We start from the raw sequence: 21,065 nt of genomic DNA on the forward strand, positions 1-21,065 counted from the left end.
TTACGTTTATTTTTTTAGATAGATAAAAAGTTTAAATGGCTTGGCTACTGATATGCATGTATGTAATGTATATGTATTGTTCTTTTTTGCTAAATCAAATATTTTTACAGTCTGAATCGCTAAAGTACATGTAAAAGCAATACTATCATGTATTATATATAATAGCGTTTATTAAATATTTCATAATTTTCCTGTTTTTTATTATTTCTTCCTTAATAAATTATAATTGTAACATGATAAAAGCGCTATAAGAAACACATGGAGGGAACAGACTTCGACAGAACACCGGACATCTTCTCTACTTATTTTCTATTCTAATTATTAAAAGATTTCCAGATGATTTCCTTGCTCCATTCTGTCCGTTTAAGGGCTTATTGTAATCATAAACACCTACGTTTATCTTCAAATGATGTCTTTGACGATGGTATTCTATAAAAATGAAAGCCATCTTTTTTGGCATTCTTATTCTGACACTTAACAGCACAACCGGACATTTTCCAGTGAGTTATCTTGCTCTTTTCACTCGTGTCTAATTCATTTCCACTGTTTTTCTGCAACCGCATTGCGCGCGCAGCTTGCAGTGACGTAACTGTGACGTCTACTCTAAATTGGTCTATACAAAAAATGACAACATAAACATCAGTTGAGGGCTGCAACTCCACTTTTTAACTAGCTGCACTACTTCCTGAACTTCATCCAACTCCTTGTTTCCTGTCTGCCATTATTGGACAAACTGATTAATCCAGGTGTGCCTGCCCTCAGTAGTCACAACAACAATAATCAGTTTGTCCAATAATGGCAGACAGGAAACAAGGAGCTGGCTGAAGTTTCAAAATATAAGTGAAAAAAGTTTACAGTGTGGGGCAACAGAGGCAGTTTCTTTGCAACAAATCTTTCTAAGAAAATGATTGACAGTGCAAAATGGGAGAATATGAGAACAAAAAAATGTGTAAATAAGCACAATGCTGTTGAACCGCGACACCAGTGGATGAAGTTTTGAGAGGGTGGCAGGGACAATCTCTTGTTTGTAGTAAAGAGCTCATTGTGTTGTTTATTGAGCTCCTAAAGCATGTCATTATGCAAGGGTAACAACAAAATATGTGTAATAAGTTACAGGTAAGAGGAAACATACAGTATTGCAGCAGCATGTTTCAAAACTGGACACACGCATACTGGACAAACTGGTAAACAAGGTCAGAATAATTACAAAGAAACACATCCATACCTGTCAACCCTCCTGTTTTTTTCCCAGAACTCTCCCATATTTTACCATTCTTTCTCGCCATCATCACGTTTAAACAATTTCCTAATTCTCCTGTATTTTAAAATAACGCGTTAATTTCGATTAATTAATCTGAGAAAAAATAACGCATAAAAATAAGATCAGAAATACTTCAATTGGTAAAATCTAAAACATTTCAGCTTTATTAACTCAAAGTCTTCACTTAAAGTGAGAAAATGTAAGTTGAAACATAATTTTTTAAGTGTTACCAATTGAAGTAATTTTTTAGTTAATCCAACTTTCTCTTTTTACAGTTTATTCAGTGGCGTAGAGTCTGGGCATGCAGGGTATGCATGTGCAAATGGGCCCGGGCCAATAGGGGGCCCGCCCCTGGGCCTGCCCCAGCTTTTAATTAAAATTTTTCAATGTAATTTTTATTTGTGGCCGCAATAAATATATTTTTGTATGCATATCACGTGTAGTGATTTCTTATGTAGTGATGTGATGTCTAATTTCTCCGTCATTTCTTGTTTGCATTTATTTTATTTTTTTTGCACTCCGCGGCTGGCGTAGACTACTACGCCATAATTTTTTTACATGACACATCGCCGCGCCAAAAAAAGAAAACACAGTGTGAGAGGTTACTATAGCGGCTATCTACATGAACATTAAGGATGAAATATAAACATAAAAGTGGGAGCCTTAAAGAGAAAAGAGAAGGCGGAGAAGTTAGTCATGAGTCAAAAACTACCCAAAACATTTTGTTTTTCTTTATTTAAATCTACCCTTTAAAGTAAAAAAAAGTAAAGTAAAAATATTTGACTGCCTTATTAAAAGTATATGTTGTAAACAGTTAAAAGTGCCAATGGGCAGGTTGGGGGGGGGCTTTGAGATGTGTATTTGAGATGTTTTCCAAAGATCTGTTGTTGAATGGTCCAAAAAGAAAGTGACAGGTAGAATTAAAGCAACACTATGGGCCCTATCTTGCACCCAGCGCAATTGACTTTGTCAGTGACGCATGTATCATTCGTATTTTGCACAGGCGCACAGCGGGTTTTTCCCTCCACAAACGCACGTCGGCAAACTAGGGAATGAACTTGCGCTCCCTGGGCGGTTCAGCGCAAAAAAAGAGGCGTGTTCTGGCGCAAACCATCCCTGATGCTATTTTGCAGTTTCAAAAAACAATTGCGCCACTGACCAGAAAAAAAGTTTAAAGTCAGTGGCGCGTTGCGCGTTGTTCATTATGCTATTTTAAGGGCGCATGCTTGACCATAATGTATAGCAAAGTGTATGCGCGTTGTGCACGCATCTAATCTACACAGATGCAACAGTTATTTTTGCAAATCATAAATTGTTACACTTAAAAATATTAATTCACGAGATAAGGGGAATCATAGTGGTGAGCATTGTGGTGATAGTTTTTATTTATTGTGTGGCTGCGTTAAAAAATTCTCATGCAAATAACGATTAAAATATTTTCATAAGTTTATTGTGTGGCTGTATTACGTTTATTTTATGTAAATAATAATTAAAATGTTTTGATAAGAAACCTTAATGTATATGAACTTGATTTGTAAGAGTACTTTGGGGTTGGACCTTGCTTGCGTTTCTTGGGTCCGATTTCAAAGCCCCCAAACCCTTTCAGCGGTGAGGGTGGACGCAGCGATGTCCTGCTGGCGTCAGGTCCTGAGGCAGATCCCCCTCCCGTTACACGGCGTGCCCGATTTATGCTGGCAAGCTTGGGATTCCCCCGTCTCCTGACATCATTGTAGCGCTTGGCGCAACGTCCTGGGGATGCCTATTTCCTCTCACGCCTGTTTAACCTACGCTGATTTGGGCGGGTTTCTCCTATCCCCATACAAAATAACTTCTCTGTCTTTGACTGCTCTTACAAGAACGTCAGTCTCCTCGGCTGTGAACTGCTCCTGGCATGCGCCTGGTAAATCCGTCATAATAATAGCAACCCGCCATGGAACTTGCGCCCTTGCGTTTAAAGGGAATGTTGGATGACGTTCTGATTGGATTAAACCACACCTATGAATAATGAACCTACCTCAGACCAACCCCTTATTGATTTGCGCCCGGCGCAAGAGTTATTTCTCACGCCGGGAAAATAGCAACAGCGCCCAAGATCCGCCCACAAACTCACTTGCGCGTTGCGCTTCGCACTTGCGTTTCAGATCGTTAAAATAGGGCCCTTTGTAGTTTTTTTACCTTTAAATAATGTCTCTAAAATTATTTCAGTGATAGAACAACTTTAAACTGGACAAATTGTACTGTTGCTGCAACCTGAGCAGCCTCCTAGCTGCTACTAGCACACTCTGAAAGTGGCGGTGGAGGGTAGGAAACACAGCCCCGCCCCTCCCCCTGCCTGCAAAAGAGTGTCTGATACCAGGCACTGTTGAGCTTTTCAACCACACGGGGAGCTGTAAGTCATTTTTACATGGAAACTACATAGTTTTGCTTTAAAAAACAAAACAACTGTTGAAATTGACATACATTTTCACACGTCAATCAGCGGGAAAGTGAGAAACGTGGCCGCTTAGTCATAGGCATCACTTTACGCTACAGTTTTGTATCAAGACTCAACAATGTCACAAAAGAAGAAGTGTGTTTTTGAATCTAATGAGAAGAAAGCCAGCCTTTGTGTATACGAGGTAGCAGAGGTGTTTTGCGTGTTTGTTTGTTTAACGCTGAGTACATTGAAAAATCCCAATCGGACTTTTGTGTTATGTTGGAAATAGGTGCATAAGTGCGTATTATAAATGAATTTTCTTTTATATAATTGGTTGGAATTCTGCTCAGCTCTCTAATGTGATTGGCTGGAATTCGCATTCGTCTTAAGAAACACCTGACTTCTTTCCTTTCATTGGTTAAAATTCTTGCTCATTCATGTTATTTGTTTGGCCGAGAGTCGTTTACAGCGCCTTCTGTGAACAGAAACTCCCGCCTTCTTTAATTTTAATTTGTCAACATTTTGACACTGATGTGCGCTGTTAGACCGCAGCACTAAGCGACTGTGTGTTTTGAAGGAGGCAGCAATGACAGCAACGAGTTACATGTGGGTCCCAAGAAAAAAGTATTGTAATCGTTATGTTTATTTCTCTATAACTTACATGCATAACCACCCCACATTGCCAAGCTGCCCACTGGGAAAACACCCGGTGCTCCAGATGACCAGTTTGCCCCTTGTGTCTGCGTAACCTCTGATCGGGTATATATAAAAAATCTCACCGGTCCACATTAAAAAAAATGGCATTTGCCAGAATTGCCAGATGGCCAATACGCACATGTACCAGTTAGAGGACACCTAACTTTAAAATGTTTATAACTGCAGTATAGGTCGCAATAAGATACGTGCACAAATTATTTATGAGGTCGTTTTTTGAAGTAGGACAGAAACACCATGTCAGTGTAACAGCTGCACACTTTTCACAGTGTGGTTTTATTAATACTGTATGTTGAGCCTTCAAGTACTGGGTGATTATTAATAAGAGTATGGTGCCATTCTCTTAGACTTAGAATCCCAAACTCATAAAGCAGTTCGCCTCCTCAATTCAGGAGTCCAGTACACGCCACTGACTTTTGGGCGGGATAATAAGGATAAAAAATCAAAACCGCTTCCATTAAATAACAAACTGGAGAAGGAGCCCCATCTGTTGTTTGTGCATGGTTGCGTATATAAAGCGCAGCACAGCTGGTGCTGGAGGAGGCAGACATGGCCTTGCCTTTGTACCCCCAGCTCGCCTCCACCCGTCCCTGGCTTTTGCATTGTCTCTGACATGCAAGATTTGTCAACTGGCTACGGCTCAGCATCCTCCCAATTCCTCATTGATCTGATTTCATTAGGGAGGATGTTTGCAACTCATGTGCCAGCGCAGACACAAAGCACAGACAAAGGAAGAGAAATAGAGAAAAAAGAAGCAAATAATTGCTTCTTTCAGAGTCTAAATTCGGCAATTTTTTAACAACTAGTTTGCAGAGAGCCAAACAGCGCATGTAATTGATAGGGGATTGTTGTTGCTTGGCATTTCACATGTTTAATGTGGTCTCCAACTGTGTGAGGAATAATATCGGTGACATGCTGTTCATGCAGAATGTGGAGCCCATATGTTAAGGTTTATGACACATTGCCGGTTTTCTTTTGTGCAATGGACAATGTGAAATGTTTTTGTTGTTGTTGTTGTTGTAAAGTGGATGTGTAAGTAATAAAAATTACACATGATTTCTTATTAATATCTCTACAGTTTCTCCTATGGATGAATGACAATTGAAAAGACATGGAGTTAGTTAATAATACAATAACAATTATCTCATACAAGTATGTGTCTTGTTTTGGGGAATTTTAGGAGAATCCTTTTCTGGATTTAGACTCCAAAATGTGCCTGCTGATAACAGAATAAACATCTGTATTTAAAAATGTACTTGTGGATGAACCCATTTCAAATGCAGCAAAAAAGCATTTTGGCATAGCTTTCAGCACAGTATGAAAAACATTTATCAATTGTCAAAAAATAAAGCCACAGGGATCCAGACTCTCATTATTGGTAAAGTCTGGTGTTCCCCTGCACATCTACCAAAGCACTCCTCTCCCTGTGCTTTAGCTCTCTGCTTCCATCAGACCCACATCAGGACCAGAAATATATTAGGATGGGAGGTCTGCTTTCCTACCATCAACAGCTGAGAGGTTGTAGCTATCTTCAATTTGTGTCGACTTTATGGTTAGAACATTTTTAGTCATAGTAGCACAGGATACTATAGCTTAGATCAGCTGACAGAAAATTTGAAATTGATTGGACAAAAAGATACCCCACCTCTGTGGTTGGATTCTAAATGACAATTTGTAATATTTACGATCCGTATTTAAATGATATGCAAATATCAATACACTCAAGCACTCCCAGTAATGCACAATGTCTGGGTGGGACTCAGAATGAGTTATATTTTACTAGTCACGTGATCTCAACTTAATGACTCAGATGAGGCAACTTGCTTGTGTAAACAAAAACAGTTTTACGAGGTTATTTATATGACCAGCGTCAAAATCCCTTTATGGGAGCCGTGCCACTTGGCGGCCATGTTTGCAACACCTCCGCGCGCTATTTTAGTCATGCAAGACTAAAGTTCTATCTACTTGAATGGGGGAAGACAGACTACATGCTAAAATCATGATAAAAAACATATTTTAAAGAGCTCATATGGTCCGATACATGATTTTACATTTCCTTTGGTGTGTAAGTGTGTATTAGTACATGTTAATGATATGCAAAAGGTACAAACCCCAAAGTAAATGATAACGCAAGTTAGCGTCTCCAATCTTCCCTACAGTTTACTTTCTGGGCTTGTTGACGTAGACAAGACTGACATTATCATAATTCCTCCTGCTTCAGACTCACAGCCTGTAAGTTAACTCCTGTTAGCAATCGAATCTTTTAAACATGATAAGGAGCGTCACATTTACGGCTGATCTTAGAGGTATTCAGGCCAATCACACATTGGCTGGTTTTGTACAAAATCAGTGCGTTTCAGGAAGACAGGGAAATCTGGAACTACAAAAATGTATGGTATATGGGAAATAATGTGTTTTTTGAACCATAAACCACGCAAACACATTGTATTATACCAAATACATTAAATAACTTAGTTTTTAAGCAATGAAATAGATGCAATTTAATGGTATCTCATTGCAATTCGTACATATTTTACGAGATGGCTAATTGGTATTCGTATGATCACATTCATATATTTTTGTATGTTTTGCTTTTTCCCCTGCGATGTTGGGGTTAGGGGTGGGGTTTCGTTATTGATATTTATGATAATCGTACGTTATTGCATGACTAACTTTGTACGAATTCATATGAATTAGCCAACTCGTAAAATATGTATGAATTCTAGTGAGATCAGGCTGTATATTTCCAACCATCAACTAACCCTAACATTAACCATACCACAATGTTTGTTCCTTAAAGGCAGAATTAAAGGGACACTCCACTTTTTTTTTTAAATAGATACATTTTCCAGCTGCCCTAGAGTAAAATATTTGATTTTTACCATATTGGAATCCATTCAGCCGATCTCCGGGTCTGGCGCTACCACTTTTAGCATAGCTTAGCATAATCCATTGAATCCAATTAGACCATTAGCATTGTGTTCAAAAATATCCAAAGAGTTTCAATATTTTTCCTATTTAAAACTTGACTCTTCTGTAGTTACACTGCGTACTAAGACTGACAGAAAATTAAAAGTTGCGATTTTCTAGGTCGATATGGCTAGGAACTCTCATTCTGGGTAATAATCAAGGACTTTGCTGCCGTACCATGGCTGCAGCAGGCGCAATGATATTACGCAGTGCCTGAAAATAGTCCCCTGCTATTGAAAGTATGAAAAATGAGCCTATTTTCAAAAAAACGTGGAGTGTCCCTTTAAAATATCCAAAAATGACTACCACAGTGTTATATATTTTCTTCAGATATCTTTATACATTATCCCAAATATTTTCAACAATGTTAGTTTTAACCAGTGTCCGCCCCTGTTAATAGGGTCACTTGTCGATGACAATATGTCGGGGTTATCCTTGGTTTCCGCTATTGCTACAATAGAAACTATAGGTGTGGACGACTTCAAGTCTTCACGTAAACATACAGATAGATGACATCAAAGTACCTTGAGAGCGATATAAGTAATCAATTCTACACACTACTCAGCATCTCAGTACTTTGATTTCATTAAGCCTGTCGTCTGCATAGTGTAGCATGAAGTCAATACCTATCGACAGTGAAGGTGAAGACCACAACTCATCGTTCCATGCACCTTCACAGAGTCATTAAGCAGAGTCTCTCCTTCACAGAGTTATCAAGCAAAATTACATATTGCGCCTTTAAGCTCAAAGCTTTGGTTACTGTTGTTTATCTCTAGTGATGAAAATTACATACAGTATTGCACCTTTAAGCTCAAAGCTTTGTAAAATATGAAGGAATTACTATACAGACATTACATTAAACATCAGCTTTAGTAAAGAAAAAGACTAAAGAAATCTAAAATTGTGGGTGCTTAGGTCCATTCGTTGTCTATAATATAAAGAAATTAAATACGAAGAAAAACAGCCACAATGTTGACAGTCCCACACCTCGATTATGTAAACAGTAACCCAAAACTTTAACGATGCACTGAACGATAACAATTCTCCAAGTGCTGACAGATTCCAATTAGTTTATTGATATACGCCAAGAGCTCAGTTAGTGCAAGGCAAACTGTCAGGATGCTTCGCTTCTGGTTCTAGCTATCCTCTGTGGCAGCTCCATCCAGCAGAGCAGGTCGGGTTAATCTTTGCCGTGTGCTTGACTCTGACTCACCCTCCTACTTTCTTTCTACTCTCTCTCTCTCTCTCTCTCTCTCTCTCTCTCTCTCTCTCTCTCTCTCTCTCTCTCTCTCTCACACACACACACACACACACACAATTGGCCATCTGCTTCGGTGACTGTGCCTGCAGAACAGAGTCCGACTGCTCTCTGATTAGCCTCATAGAGACTGTGGAGCTCATCAGAGAACAGACTTGCACTTTGCTGAGGGCCACTGCAGCTTTGCTCTGTGGATATTCACCTCTGTGTACCATGTGTTCATAGAGCTGCGATCCTGCAAGCTGTTAGTTGACAGTTAGTTATTGGCTTGAATTCAGGTCACAGCAGTTTACGTTCATGATGTGAATTCCAAAATTGGTTGTCTTTAAGTTTTTTGTAGCCGCATAATTTAAGTATTATGTCCAAAATGAATCTTTTAACAATTCAAAGACAATTCTTATTTTGTTTTTAAACTAAGTGCATCATTTGCATTGCATTCACAGCATCATGAACAAGATAACCAACTATTTTTCTCTTCCCAAAACTTCACCTGTCACAAATACAGAAATGAAGAAACATTGTGATTTTGTTTCTCATATTTTTGGATTTAATGGCCTAAAAAAACAATGCGTACGATTTTTGCTTTAAAATATCCAAAACGTCTAGCACAGTGTTATATATTTGTTCACTAATGTGTAGGCTACTTATTGATATTCCAAATGTTTCCAACAATGAGTGAGTTTATATGAGTTTACATGACAAAACTCAGCTTATTATATAAGTTTCAAGTTTTAATTTTTAATTTTAAGTCATTGACATATGTACACATGTGTAAGGCTCAGGCAGTCTACAACCGACAGTATAGGTTTTCAACATAATACTACAAAAAAATAGAAAAATTTTTTTCATGCGTTTGCATGGAAATAAATGAACCAGCTCCACGGAAACCTGTTACTATGGGATTTGCAGATTGGTTAGGTTTGTAGCAGTCACCACCTAAAGTCCACTCAATCATTCAATGAGCCAGTGGGAAATCTGTCAAAACCTGTGCTGTTGTATCTCTTCTCATGTCACCACAACATGTTAATGTAATGTAACACGAGTTCAGGGTGCAGGAAGATGCCTTAGGTTGGGGTGCTGTGTGTATGGCCGAAGTCCGGACCACTGAATAATTAGTTTAAACTCTTTCCTGAAGTGTCGGCGTATACAATTCACTTTAAACAGTTTGCCAAATTGTTTAACTTATGTGGTGTACTGTACTTTGAGATCGCTGCAGGGTTTGAAAGAGAGTTGTGATGAGAGCATGTGTGCAGCCTTCACAGATATCTAAACTTTATACTGGCAGATACTACAGTATTTGCATCTCAGTATTTCTGAATATTAAATGGGACATATCTGACTTTTTCAGTGTTTAAGTGCTATAATTGGGTCCCCAGTGCTTCTATCAACCTAGAAAATGTGTAAAAAAGATCAACCCAGTAACTTAGTTTTGGTAAACCATTCTCTGCAAGCATGTGATATACCAGCAGCCATATCACCCTGTAGCCAAAGACAGCTTGCCCAATGAAGCTAAGCAGGGCTGAGCCTGGTCAGTACTTGGATGGGAGACCACCTGGGAAAGCCAGGTTGCTGCTGTTAGAAGTGTTAGTGAGACCAGTAGGGGGTGCTCACCCTGTGGTCTGTGTGGGTCCTAACACCCCAGTATAGTGATGCGGACACTTTACTGTCAAAAAGCACCGTCTTTCGGATGAGACGTTAAACTGAGATCCTGACTCTCCGTGGTTGCTAAAAATCCAATTAAAAAAAAGAGTAGGGGTGTATCCTGGCCAAACTTGCCCATTGCCCTATTAATCATCCCCATATCTACTAATTGGCTATATCTCTTGTTCTCCTCTCCACTAATAAGCTGTTGTGTGGTGGGCATTCTGGCGCAATATGGCTGCCGTCGCATCATCCAGGTGGATGCTGCACATTGGTGGTGGTTGAGGAGATTCCCCCATTCATATGCAAAACGCTTTGAGGTCTGCAGAAAAGCGCTATATAAATGTAACAAATTATTATTATATAATTATGTGAAAAAATAGTTCATAGAAATTTGGCTCCCCTTGTTATGTCAGAACGGGATAATACCACCCCTTAATCTTATCTAAATGATATTTTGAGCTACAACTTCACATACGTACTCTGGGGACACCAAAGATTTATTTTACAGCTTAAAAAAGTATTGATAAATATCCTCTTTAACATGATGCAATAATATTTGCTTGTAAATGATTAAATGTATTAAAATAATTAAATGGATGCTGCATTACTGGGAGAATGAAAGTACTCCCTACACCGACCCCTAATATACTCATTAAATACTTTATTCTTTATATTTGATTGAAAAAGGGAGAAGAGTGAGGTTAGCAAAATGTGTATTCGAACCAGGGATATTGCGTCAAAAGCCAGATCAATGAACCTTGTCCGCAGTACTTTTTTTATACTTTAATTTAAAAACCAGACAGTGGTTGGTGGAACTAAGGCATTTGCCAAGATGGGACACTATTTGCACTAAATAAATGAACCAAAATTTGTGTTGGACTCCTTTATTAATCACCATTTTAGCAAACCTGTCTTCCAAGACATTTGGTTTTGATTATCTTGTTAATGTGACGTCACATTGAAAAGCCCCGCCCACGGCCTCTGACTGACTGGTTCATTTTACTTAGCAGCTCTTTTAAATGTAGTTTGTAAGCACGCTTTAACGCTAATGCATCCAAAGATATTGTCTCAGACTGTATTCACAGGAATCAGATCTATTTTTAACCTTAAGCACTCACTGTCTGTTGGAAAGGGAGTGAGGAGCTGTAGATCATTTGCATTTAAAGGTACACACACATAGTGGCATAACAAATGATCTGTGGTGTATTTTTAAGCAGAAACTTTACAGACACATTCTAGGCACACTTGAGACTTATATAACATCTTGTAAAAATGGGCATAATATGTGCCCTTTATTGTGAGAGTATTCTTCACCGTGAGATCAGGAGAAAGGGTAACCTTTGCACTTTTTAGGTAAAGCATGACCTTTTCTTTGGAATATATATGATCTTTCATAATCATTACGTCAGAAGCATATAAATATCAAGTTCAATCTTTAGCAGTCCTCATAGTGTTTCTGTAATGTGTTTTTTGTTTTACTATAGCTGCACGCAAGCCAATAAATTGATCATTATCCATTAGTGCCTTTTACAGCAATGCTTCAGTCAACCTCCCTAGCGACAATTCACTGTGGCAGAAACAGTTTGACATGCTATCAAATGCCTCCAAATCCCTTTAGTTGCACAGTAGTCCTATTCGCTCCAACATAAGCCCTCACAATTGCACTACATGTCGTAATAAATGAAAAAAATAGATTCCTCTGTGAATCCATGGTCCTGCTTTGCACAATTCCTCCAATTATTCCATCTCAGTCGGTCCGACCGTGAGCTTTTCTGCTCCACAGGTGCTGCCATTTCCCAGACCACCAGAAAGGACAAAGGCCGTCGTCACACCGGGCTTTGTCTCTGTCTAATTGGCTGAAGGTCTGACCCTATGGGCTCAGAGGAAAACGTGTCCTCAAATGCAACGTACACAGAGTAGAATTATTGCTCTTAATCCAGGAGAATGGCCTCGGTTATGACCGATCCTCCTGCACTTAATTAAAGAAAAAGGTTAAGATGGAGACCTGGTGGCACTAAGATAAGTCAGAAAGGAGAAGGACAAAGTTCGGCGGAGATGGTGGAGAGAGATTAAAGTAATGCTCCTGTGCTGAGGTGGAACCCAGAATTCAAATTACTATGTAGGGATTACGCTCTAACGTGAAGTTGACTTAGATGCAATCTAATACATTTGTTAGATATAAAAGCCCACTGAAGTCCCTTGGAATACGCAGCATTATTTGGTACAGGTCAGTACAGAGGAACTATCATAAAAATTGTATATACACATGCTTTGAAATCATACAATATTGCAAAAAAGAACTGAATTTATTTTACTAGCTTCAGTGCAAAGAAAAAAGTAGTGAGAAATGTACAATGACTGTAAGAACTAGTGAGCAGTGATATTTGATGAAAACAAACGCCTACTCAGATTAGTTATGACTACTAGGCAACTGTTATGTCACCTAATTATAATATTATTGAATAATTTCCTTCCAATTTTCAGGTTAGGGTGAGTAAATGCCATGTAGGGTGCCATGTCATCTGCTGGTGTTGGTCGACTGTGCATTATGGGGTTTAACGTCAACGCAGCCACTAAGTCAGTAAGTTTTAGAGCACTTCATGCTTCCTGCTGCTGACCAACTTTATGGAGATTACATTTTCCAACAGGACTTGGCACCTCTACACAATGCCAAAGCTACCATGGTATCCCTGTTCTTAATTGGCCAGCAAACTTGCCTGACCTTAACCCCATAGAAAATCTATGATGCAATATGCCAGACCCAACAATGCAGAGGAACTGAAGGCCACTATCAGAATAAACCATATCCAATCAGAAAGCGAGATGAGGGAAGACGAAACCAGTCATGGCGCAGCACAAAGGCTGCTTCTCAATCCATAGGTCGCATTTCCAGGCTGCATATACGTCTTATTTCAGAATATTAACAGTTATAAAATGGACTATTATTCCTAGTTTATCGTATATTGTTGTGACTTGCGAATGTAATGCCCAGTTAACTTGAATAAACCAGGTTTCATGACGTATGCAGCCTGCATATGCGACCTCGGCAGGCTTACGGGGTCCACGACCTTCAAGTTAAAAGAAGTGCGTCCATCCTTCACAAAATAAATCCAAACGGCTCCAGGATGATAAACAAAGGTCTTCTGAGGGTAATCCGCGCGGTGTTGTTGTAGAAATATCCATATTTAAAACTTTATTAACGAAAATAAATACCTTCCGGTAGCGCCGTCATCTTAGTCGCGTCCGCATTCAGGATGAGAGCTTACGCAGCCTACGGAGGCTACTGTGCTGCTGCTCTGTGCCCCGCCCTCCGAAATTGTCATACGTCACTAAGAAAACTGCGTACACTACGCTAATACTCTCTCCTGAATACAGAGGAGTCTTAGATGGCGGCGCTACAGGAAGGTATTTATTTTCGTTTGATCACTTTTGATCACAGTTTTTATCAAACATATTTTACTAATTCTAAACCAAATTAATATTAATAACTGTCAGGAATAGCAGAGAGAGAACCCAAGTGCAAAAGGATGTCGGGGTTTAACAGAAAACACTTTATTATATGACACAAAAATAAAAGCCCACGAGGGGGTAAACACATAAAACAAGAGGCTTGACAAAAACTAAACACTAAACTAGACTCACAATTAGACAGATAAACTAGACTAGAACCTTTGACTGGAATAGACACGACTGGATCACACGGACAATACAAAATGAACCTGCACAGAAACAAGGACAAGAGAACATTATATAAGAGAAACTAAACAAGATAACGAGGAGGGAACAGGTGATGGGAATAAGTAATAATTAACAATAAGCAGGAGGACGAGGGGGCGGGGACAAATGACAAGACACCGGAGGCACATGCCACAGTAAACAAGGCATGAGCCTCCACATAAGGCCTGGGACTGCCAGAACTCTGCCACCATGACAAAATACAAATATAACACAAGACTTCAAGGCAGAGTCCTGACAGTAGCCCTCCCTCAAGGGACGCCACCTGGCGTCCCAAAAGGGAACACACAAGACAAGAAAACATGACAGACAACAGCATGACCAGACAATGAACATCAGACTATAAAATAACAAAAGGTGCTAAAAACAAGATAAATACAAAACTAAATCAGACACACAAAAGTCCATGACATTAACCAAACAAAACAGTCCAAGGGGGCTTGGGTAGTGGTGGCTGCAGCTGATGCGCGGGCTCGGTGGGCGGCGCGGACTGCGCGGGCTCGGTGGGCGGCGCGGACTGCGCGGGCTCGGTGGGCGGCGCGGACTGCGCGGGCTCGGTGGGCGGCGCGGACTGCGCGGGCTCGGTGGGCGGCGCGGACTGCGCGGGCTCGGTGGGCGGCGCGGACTGCGCGGGCTCGGTGGGCGGCGCGGACTCGGCCATCCCAAAAGGAACCCAAACAGCGGCCAAGCCGAGGATAGGGCCGAAAGAGACCGCCAACTCCTCAAGGTCCGGATCCGAATAACAGGCGGCTCTCCATAACTCGGAGTAGACTCGCTCACGGCTCCTCCTGGTCAGCCAGTCTGGTACTGGGCGCACTACGACGGGCAGTAGAAGCCACACAGATGGTGAAGCAGTTGACCCCGACACCCTTGCTGGGTTCAGCTTTGGCAGGTTCATTCTGTCAGGAATAGCAGAGAGAGAACCCAAGTGCAAAAGGATGTCGGGGTTTAACAGAAAACACTTTATTATATGACACAAAAACAAAAGCCCACGAGGGGGTAAACACATAAAACAAGAGGCTTGACAAAAACTAAACACTAAACTAGACTCACAATTAGACAGATAAACTAGACTAGAACCTTTGACTGGAATAGACACGACTGGATCACACGGACAATACAAAATGAACCTGCACAGAAACAAGGACAAGAGAACATTATATAAGAGAAACTAAACAAGATAACGAGGAGGGAACAGGTGATGGGAATAAGTAATAATTAACAATAAGCAGGAGGACGAGGGGGCGGGGACAAATGACAAGACACCGGAGGCACATGCCACAGTAAACAAGGCATGAGCCTCCACATAAGGCCTGGGACTGCCAGAACTCTGCCACCATGACAAAATACAAATATAACACAAGACTTCAAGGCAGAGTCCTGACAAATAACTACCATTAATTTGTAAATAAGGCATTTATAAAGTAATAGATTATTGTTAATGATGGCTGGCTGGAGATATATACAAGGAAAAAGATATATACCAAGATGAATGTTAGTTATTTAAATTACTGTGGTTTGGAATTGGTAAAACGTTTTAAAAAAAAGTGATCAAAATATTCTGCTTACACTTTAATGGGACTCGTGGCTCGGCTGCGAGACTGCGACTTTATTGTAACATTTATCAGGTCTCAGTGTTATCATAAGGTGTTCAGAATGGTTAGTTTAAACATTGTGCACTCACTGGGTAATACTATTATTTTTAAAACCTGCAAAGCCTTCTACAGCGCTTACATTTTGTAATGCCACATGTCGTAAGATGTTCTTTATTATTTGACAACCTTCTACTTTTCTACTTAATCATTATATGGAGTTGGTAGTCAAGGTTGCACAAAGATTTGTGATCCTATGTAGTGGGCCGGTCTGGGCCAAAATGCCAGGGCCCATTTTTTGTCCCAGTCCAGCCCTGGTGCATGCACACACCAACCAAAAGCTGACACAAAATCAGTGTCACCAAAGAAGTGTTGTTATTGAGGAAAGCTTGTTCAGCGAGTCGATTGCTGCCACCATGCTCTTATTACCAGAGCTACAGGCACAACATGCGACTGGTGGTAAGCATGGCACAGTAGGCAGTGTTTTGCATAGCTACTTGTATGCCACATGGAATTACATTGTTTAAAACATTGCAGATATAATACTGTACTGTCCATTGGGTGCACTTTCTGTCAGTCAATTTAAAAGCAATATATGTAAACATTAAATGAACTCTATTGTGGGGCAGCACATTGCAAAACTGTTTGAATCCTGGATGGGCTCAACAGCATGAGTCTTGTAAAAGATTTTCCACTGGCTGATTTTTCTCATTTAAATATTCCCTCTAGCCAGTAACACCCGTAATAAAAATACTACAGCCTGCTTTACATTGATGTTTACTTGCAGAGAGGCATTAATAGACCCTAATTTACTGAGCTTCTGCAGACATCCTATTATTTACCTATCTCATTATAAAGCATGATTCTATCGATGGCCGAATTTAAATAAATTAATTTACCCTTTAAAGTCATAGGTTTGAAATGTCCCAACTGTCCCCCTGGAGCGAGTTGTTAACAGCATTTTGTAATTGACCGTTATAGAGTTTCCATGGCGACTCATTAGGCTCATGACGTGAATGTGGCGCTTCCTCCTGGACAGTCAGCAGCTGTTTCTTCCTTATTTAACACATTATAAGTTATTTTTATATTGGCAGACAAGAACAAAATAAACACATTAAATAAATTACAATTATTCTTTATTTATTCGTTTTGTGCTAAACATGCATGTATGTGTAAAAGTGAAAAAAGTAACTGCAAATACATTTTTAAATGTTTTTTATTAATGCTCGGGCAATAATAATGACAAAAATCTAATTAAAATGTAAAGGTCACTTCATTTTATGTGCTCTTTCATTTCATGGTTTTCATTTTCAAAGTCAACTCGTATGCGTATTCAATGTTAATCAAAAAGTGGAGCTTACTTGCTCACGTAACGGAGAGTGTTTGCATCAGTGTTGCCAACTTACTTCATGGCTAGATTTAGCAACTCCCTGTTTTTTTTTTTCAAAAAGGTGACTAATGATCAATCTAGCATCTGTTTGGATGAACCTTAGCTTTGCATCTGACACATTCTGTGTCTCCTGCATCGAGTGCCATGTCTTGCTTTCCCATTGAAATGCTCATCTTTCTCTGCGTCCATACTCTGTACATTAAGCTAAGCAGCATTAAGTTCAGACTATATGGAGCTAACGCGTGGATGAGTTTTACACATACAAAACACTGTTTATTTAAGAATTCTTTGCATTTCAAAGGAGGAACCAACAATATACAGATAAGTGATTGGTCCTTGGAAACGCTGTCACACACATCAGCTCTCAGTGTATAGCCTAATCTCAGACTTTACAGAGCTGAGTCTCAATAAGCTGCACACATACACGGCGTAACTGTTTCGATGAACCATCAGGTCAAACTTTGTGCTGCTAATGCAATTTTCTACCACTTGAGCCACAGCAACTGAAAGCATTCTATAAACGTTTTTATCAGAAGCACACGCATTGCCATGGTTACGCATCTGGCCCGAAGTTAACTTCCAGTCTGTGCTTGGTTATTGTTCTGGCTGGTGACTATACTGACCTCTGAAACAAAACCTTTTAGAAAATAAAAATTTTCAGTTTCCAAAAGATGAGGGGAGCATGGATCACTGCAAAGGGGACATATCATGAAAATCTGACTTTTTTCATGTTAAAGTGCTTAATTGGGTCCCCAGTGCTTTTATCAACCTAGAAAATGTGAAAAAGAACAAACCATAATCTTAGTTTTGGTAAACCATTCTCTGCAAGCATGTGAAAAAAACAGGTCATTGAAATTTGACTCCCCTTATGATGTCAGAAGGGGATAATACCGCCCCTTAATCTGCACTTTCCAGTTGAGTTATCTCGTCAATTAAGAAAAAAACATTTCCCTGAAATGACGCTTCCCTTATGTGTTTTTATGGTAATTTTTAATTCTGCTATTATCCACTAGGTGGCGCTCTTACCCAATTTATAAAAAAAACTGTAGCATCAGCTATTTCTACAACATTGTAAACTTTGTGTATGTTTTGATCTTCGTTCTGAATCTGATCTCAAACAAAAGTCCTTTAAAAAATTATTTCAGCTTTTTGCTCAAAATTTGGTATTTTTGAAATAAAGTTAAGATGTTATCAAAGGAGAACAAATCAACATAGTATGAAACTTTTTTTTCCGTTTTGTTTGTTTATTTGTTTGTAAGTTTAAAAGCAGAGGGTCTGTTCTTTCATTTTAAAAATATTGTATGTTTATATACACTCACCTAAAGGATTATTAGGAACACCTGTTCAATTTCTAATTAATGCAATTATCTAATCAACCAATCATATGGCAGTTGTTACAATGCATTTAGGGGTGTGGTCCTGGTCAAGACAATCTCCTGAACTCCAAACTGAATGTCAGAATGGGAAAGAAAGGTGATTTAAGCAATTCTGAGCGTGGCATGATTGTCGGTGCAAGACGGGCCGGTCTGAGTATTTCACAATCTGCTCAGTTACTGGGATTTTCAAGTACAACCATTTCTAGGGCTTACAAAGAATGGTGTGAAAAACATCCAGTATGCAGCAGTCCTGTGGGGGGAAAATTGCTTGTTGATGCTAGAGGTCAGAGGAGAATGGGCTGACTGATTCAAGCTTATAGAAAAGCAACTTTGATTCAAATAACCACTCGTTAGAACCGAGGTATGCAGCAAAGAATTTGTGAAGCCACAACACGCACAGCCATGAGGCGGATGGGCTACAACAGCAGAAGACCCCACCAGGTAGCACTCATCTCCCCTACAAATAGGAAAAAGAGGCTACAATTTGCACAAGCTTACCAAAATTGTTGCCTGGTCTGATGAGTCTTGATTTCTGTTGAGATATTCAGTCAGAATTTGGCGTAAACAGAATGAGAACATGGATCCATCATGCCTTGTTACCACTTTGCAGGCTGGTGGTGGTGTAATGGTATGGGGGATGTTTTCTTGTCACACTTTAGACCCCTTAGTGCCAATTGGGCATCGTTTAAAAGTCACAGCCTACCTGAGCATTGTTTCTGACCATGTCCATCCCTTTATGACCACCATGTACCCATCCTCTGATGGCTACTTCCAGCAGGATAATGCACCATGTCACAAAGCTTGAATCATTTCAAATTGGTTTCTTAAACATGACAATGAGTTCACTGTACTAAAATGGCCCCCACAGTCACCAGATCTCAACCCAATAGAGCATCTTTGGGTTGTGGGATGGGAGCTTCGTGCCCTGGATGTGCATCCCACAATTTCCTAGAAGGCATTTTTTGAAACTAACTTTGTGAAAATCAATTTAGCTATGATTTGAACTAAGGTCATTAACTGGTTATTTATTTTTCTTGTTATTTAAATCTACTGTAGAGAGACTGGAGGGTTCAGTTTGGTCCACAAAAGCCTAAATGTGTTTATGTTGTTGCTGCTGAAGCCGTTTATATTCACTCCATTCTAACATCATTTCATGTTTTCCATTTCTTGCTGGAGCGTGAGAAAACACCCCCACTTCCTTCTCCAGACTGTATACTACCTATTCTCTGCAACAAAATGACAGTACCTTTTCGAGCACCATGCCACTTGGCCAAACAAATCACAGAACTAGAACTGTTGTGTGAATTAATATTCAGGACAGTATACCAAAAAAATTACCATTGTCTTTTAGATGTCTCTTCAGGCAAAATAATATGCACTCTGACAGTAAATCTTGCATAGAAAAAAATCTACTCATTGTCTGGAAGTGAGCAGATTTAATTATACATGTATAAATGCCAAGAGGAAAGAACTTCTCATCCCCGAGAAAATTATCTCTTGATAAAAACAGAAATGAACCTTTCACCTTGAGGTTGTACTTATGATAAACGACTCTTGCTTTATCCAATCACCGACTCACCTTGACAGAGATCTTCCCTTCATCCTTTGGTAAGTGTGCAGCCAGAAACCAGTCTCCCGGGAGGGGGCTGGTGACATTGAAAACCCCTGTGGTGCGGTTGGGCAGCGTCCATGTCAAAGTGACAGCAAAAGAGCCTGGTATGATGGTGTCCTTTGGAAAATGTGTCTGGAGGGGGTTGATCACAGGTGGGGCGCCTGACCTGAAGTACCTGTAAAGCAAAAAAAATCACAATTTAATACATGTTGCCATGCTGTGGACTGAACGAGTGAGACAAAAATGCATTTGAAAGCTTCACTGTTAGGAAAAAATTATTTCAGTTCCAGAGTGCTGTACGGTAAATGTGGCTTTCAGTTTCTTTGTAAAGTGACGCATGTAATTTCTGTACTGCTAACATAATTGCAACAATTTTCAAACATTCTTGCATTGTGTTTGAAATGTTAGGGAAAAGAAAAGGTTACGGAATACAAAATATCATTAGCCTGGCATGGAAACAGTGGAAGTCTCACTAATAAACAGACTTGTGTGTGTGTGTGTGTGTGTGTGTGTGTGTGTGTGTGTGTGTGTGTGTGTGTGTGTGTGTGTGTGTGTGTGTGTGTGTGTGTGTGTGTGTGTGTGTGTGTGTGTGTGTGTGTGTGTGTGTGTTTATGATCAACCTATAGATTTTTAAGACAAAATTGCTAAAAACCGTCCCTATAAAATAAATCTGATAGTTTAGATCTGATAGATTCTTTAGAAACCTTTTCCATGTGCTCATATTTACTAACTTGTATAACATAGAGTTACAGTCTGTGTAACTTTGTAAAATTTGGCAAGATTTCAAGACAACAAGGAAAACTACGGTGGCCCTGAAGTGCAAACCACAACAACAAATTACTAAACAACAACAACAAATTAAAAAACAACAACAAATAAAAAAAACACTACAACACATTAAAAAACACCACAACAAATTAAAAAACACTACAGCAAATGAAAAAACACTACAGCAAATTAAAAAACACTACAGCAAATAAAAAAACACTACAATAAATTTAAAAACACCACAACAAATTAAAAACACTGCAACAAATTAAAAAACAACAACAAATTAAAAAAACACTACAGCAAATTAAAAACCACTACAGCAAATT

General features: G+C 39.5%; 1 protein-coding gene across 1 annotated transcript in view; it reads right to left on the minus strand.

The window, feature by feature from the left end:
• Nucleotides 1-21,065, minus strand: part of tmem8b (transmembrane protein 8B) — a 216,939-nt gene that overhangs the window by 107,927 nt on the left and 87,947 nt on the right. The window contains exon 3 of the mRNA XM_065266938.2: nt 19,936-20,143. Coding sequence (XP_065123010.2) covers nt 19,936-20,143 — 208 coding nt within the window. The remainder of the gene's footprint in view (nt 1-19,935; nt 20,144-21,065) is intronic.

This window comes from Paramisgurnus dabryanus, chromosome 5 (genome assembly GCF_030506205.2).
Source record: "Paramisgurnus dabryanus chromosome 5, PD_genome_1.1, whole genome shotgun sequence".
In the NCBI taxonomy this organism is placed as follows: Eukaryota; Metazoa; Chordata; class Actinopteri; order Cypriniformes; family Cobitidae; genus Paramisgurnus; species Paramisgurnus dabryanus.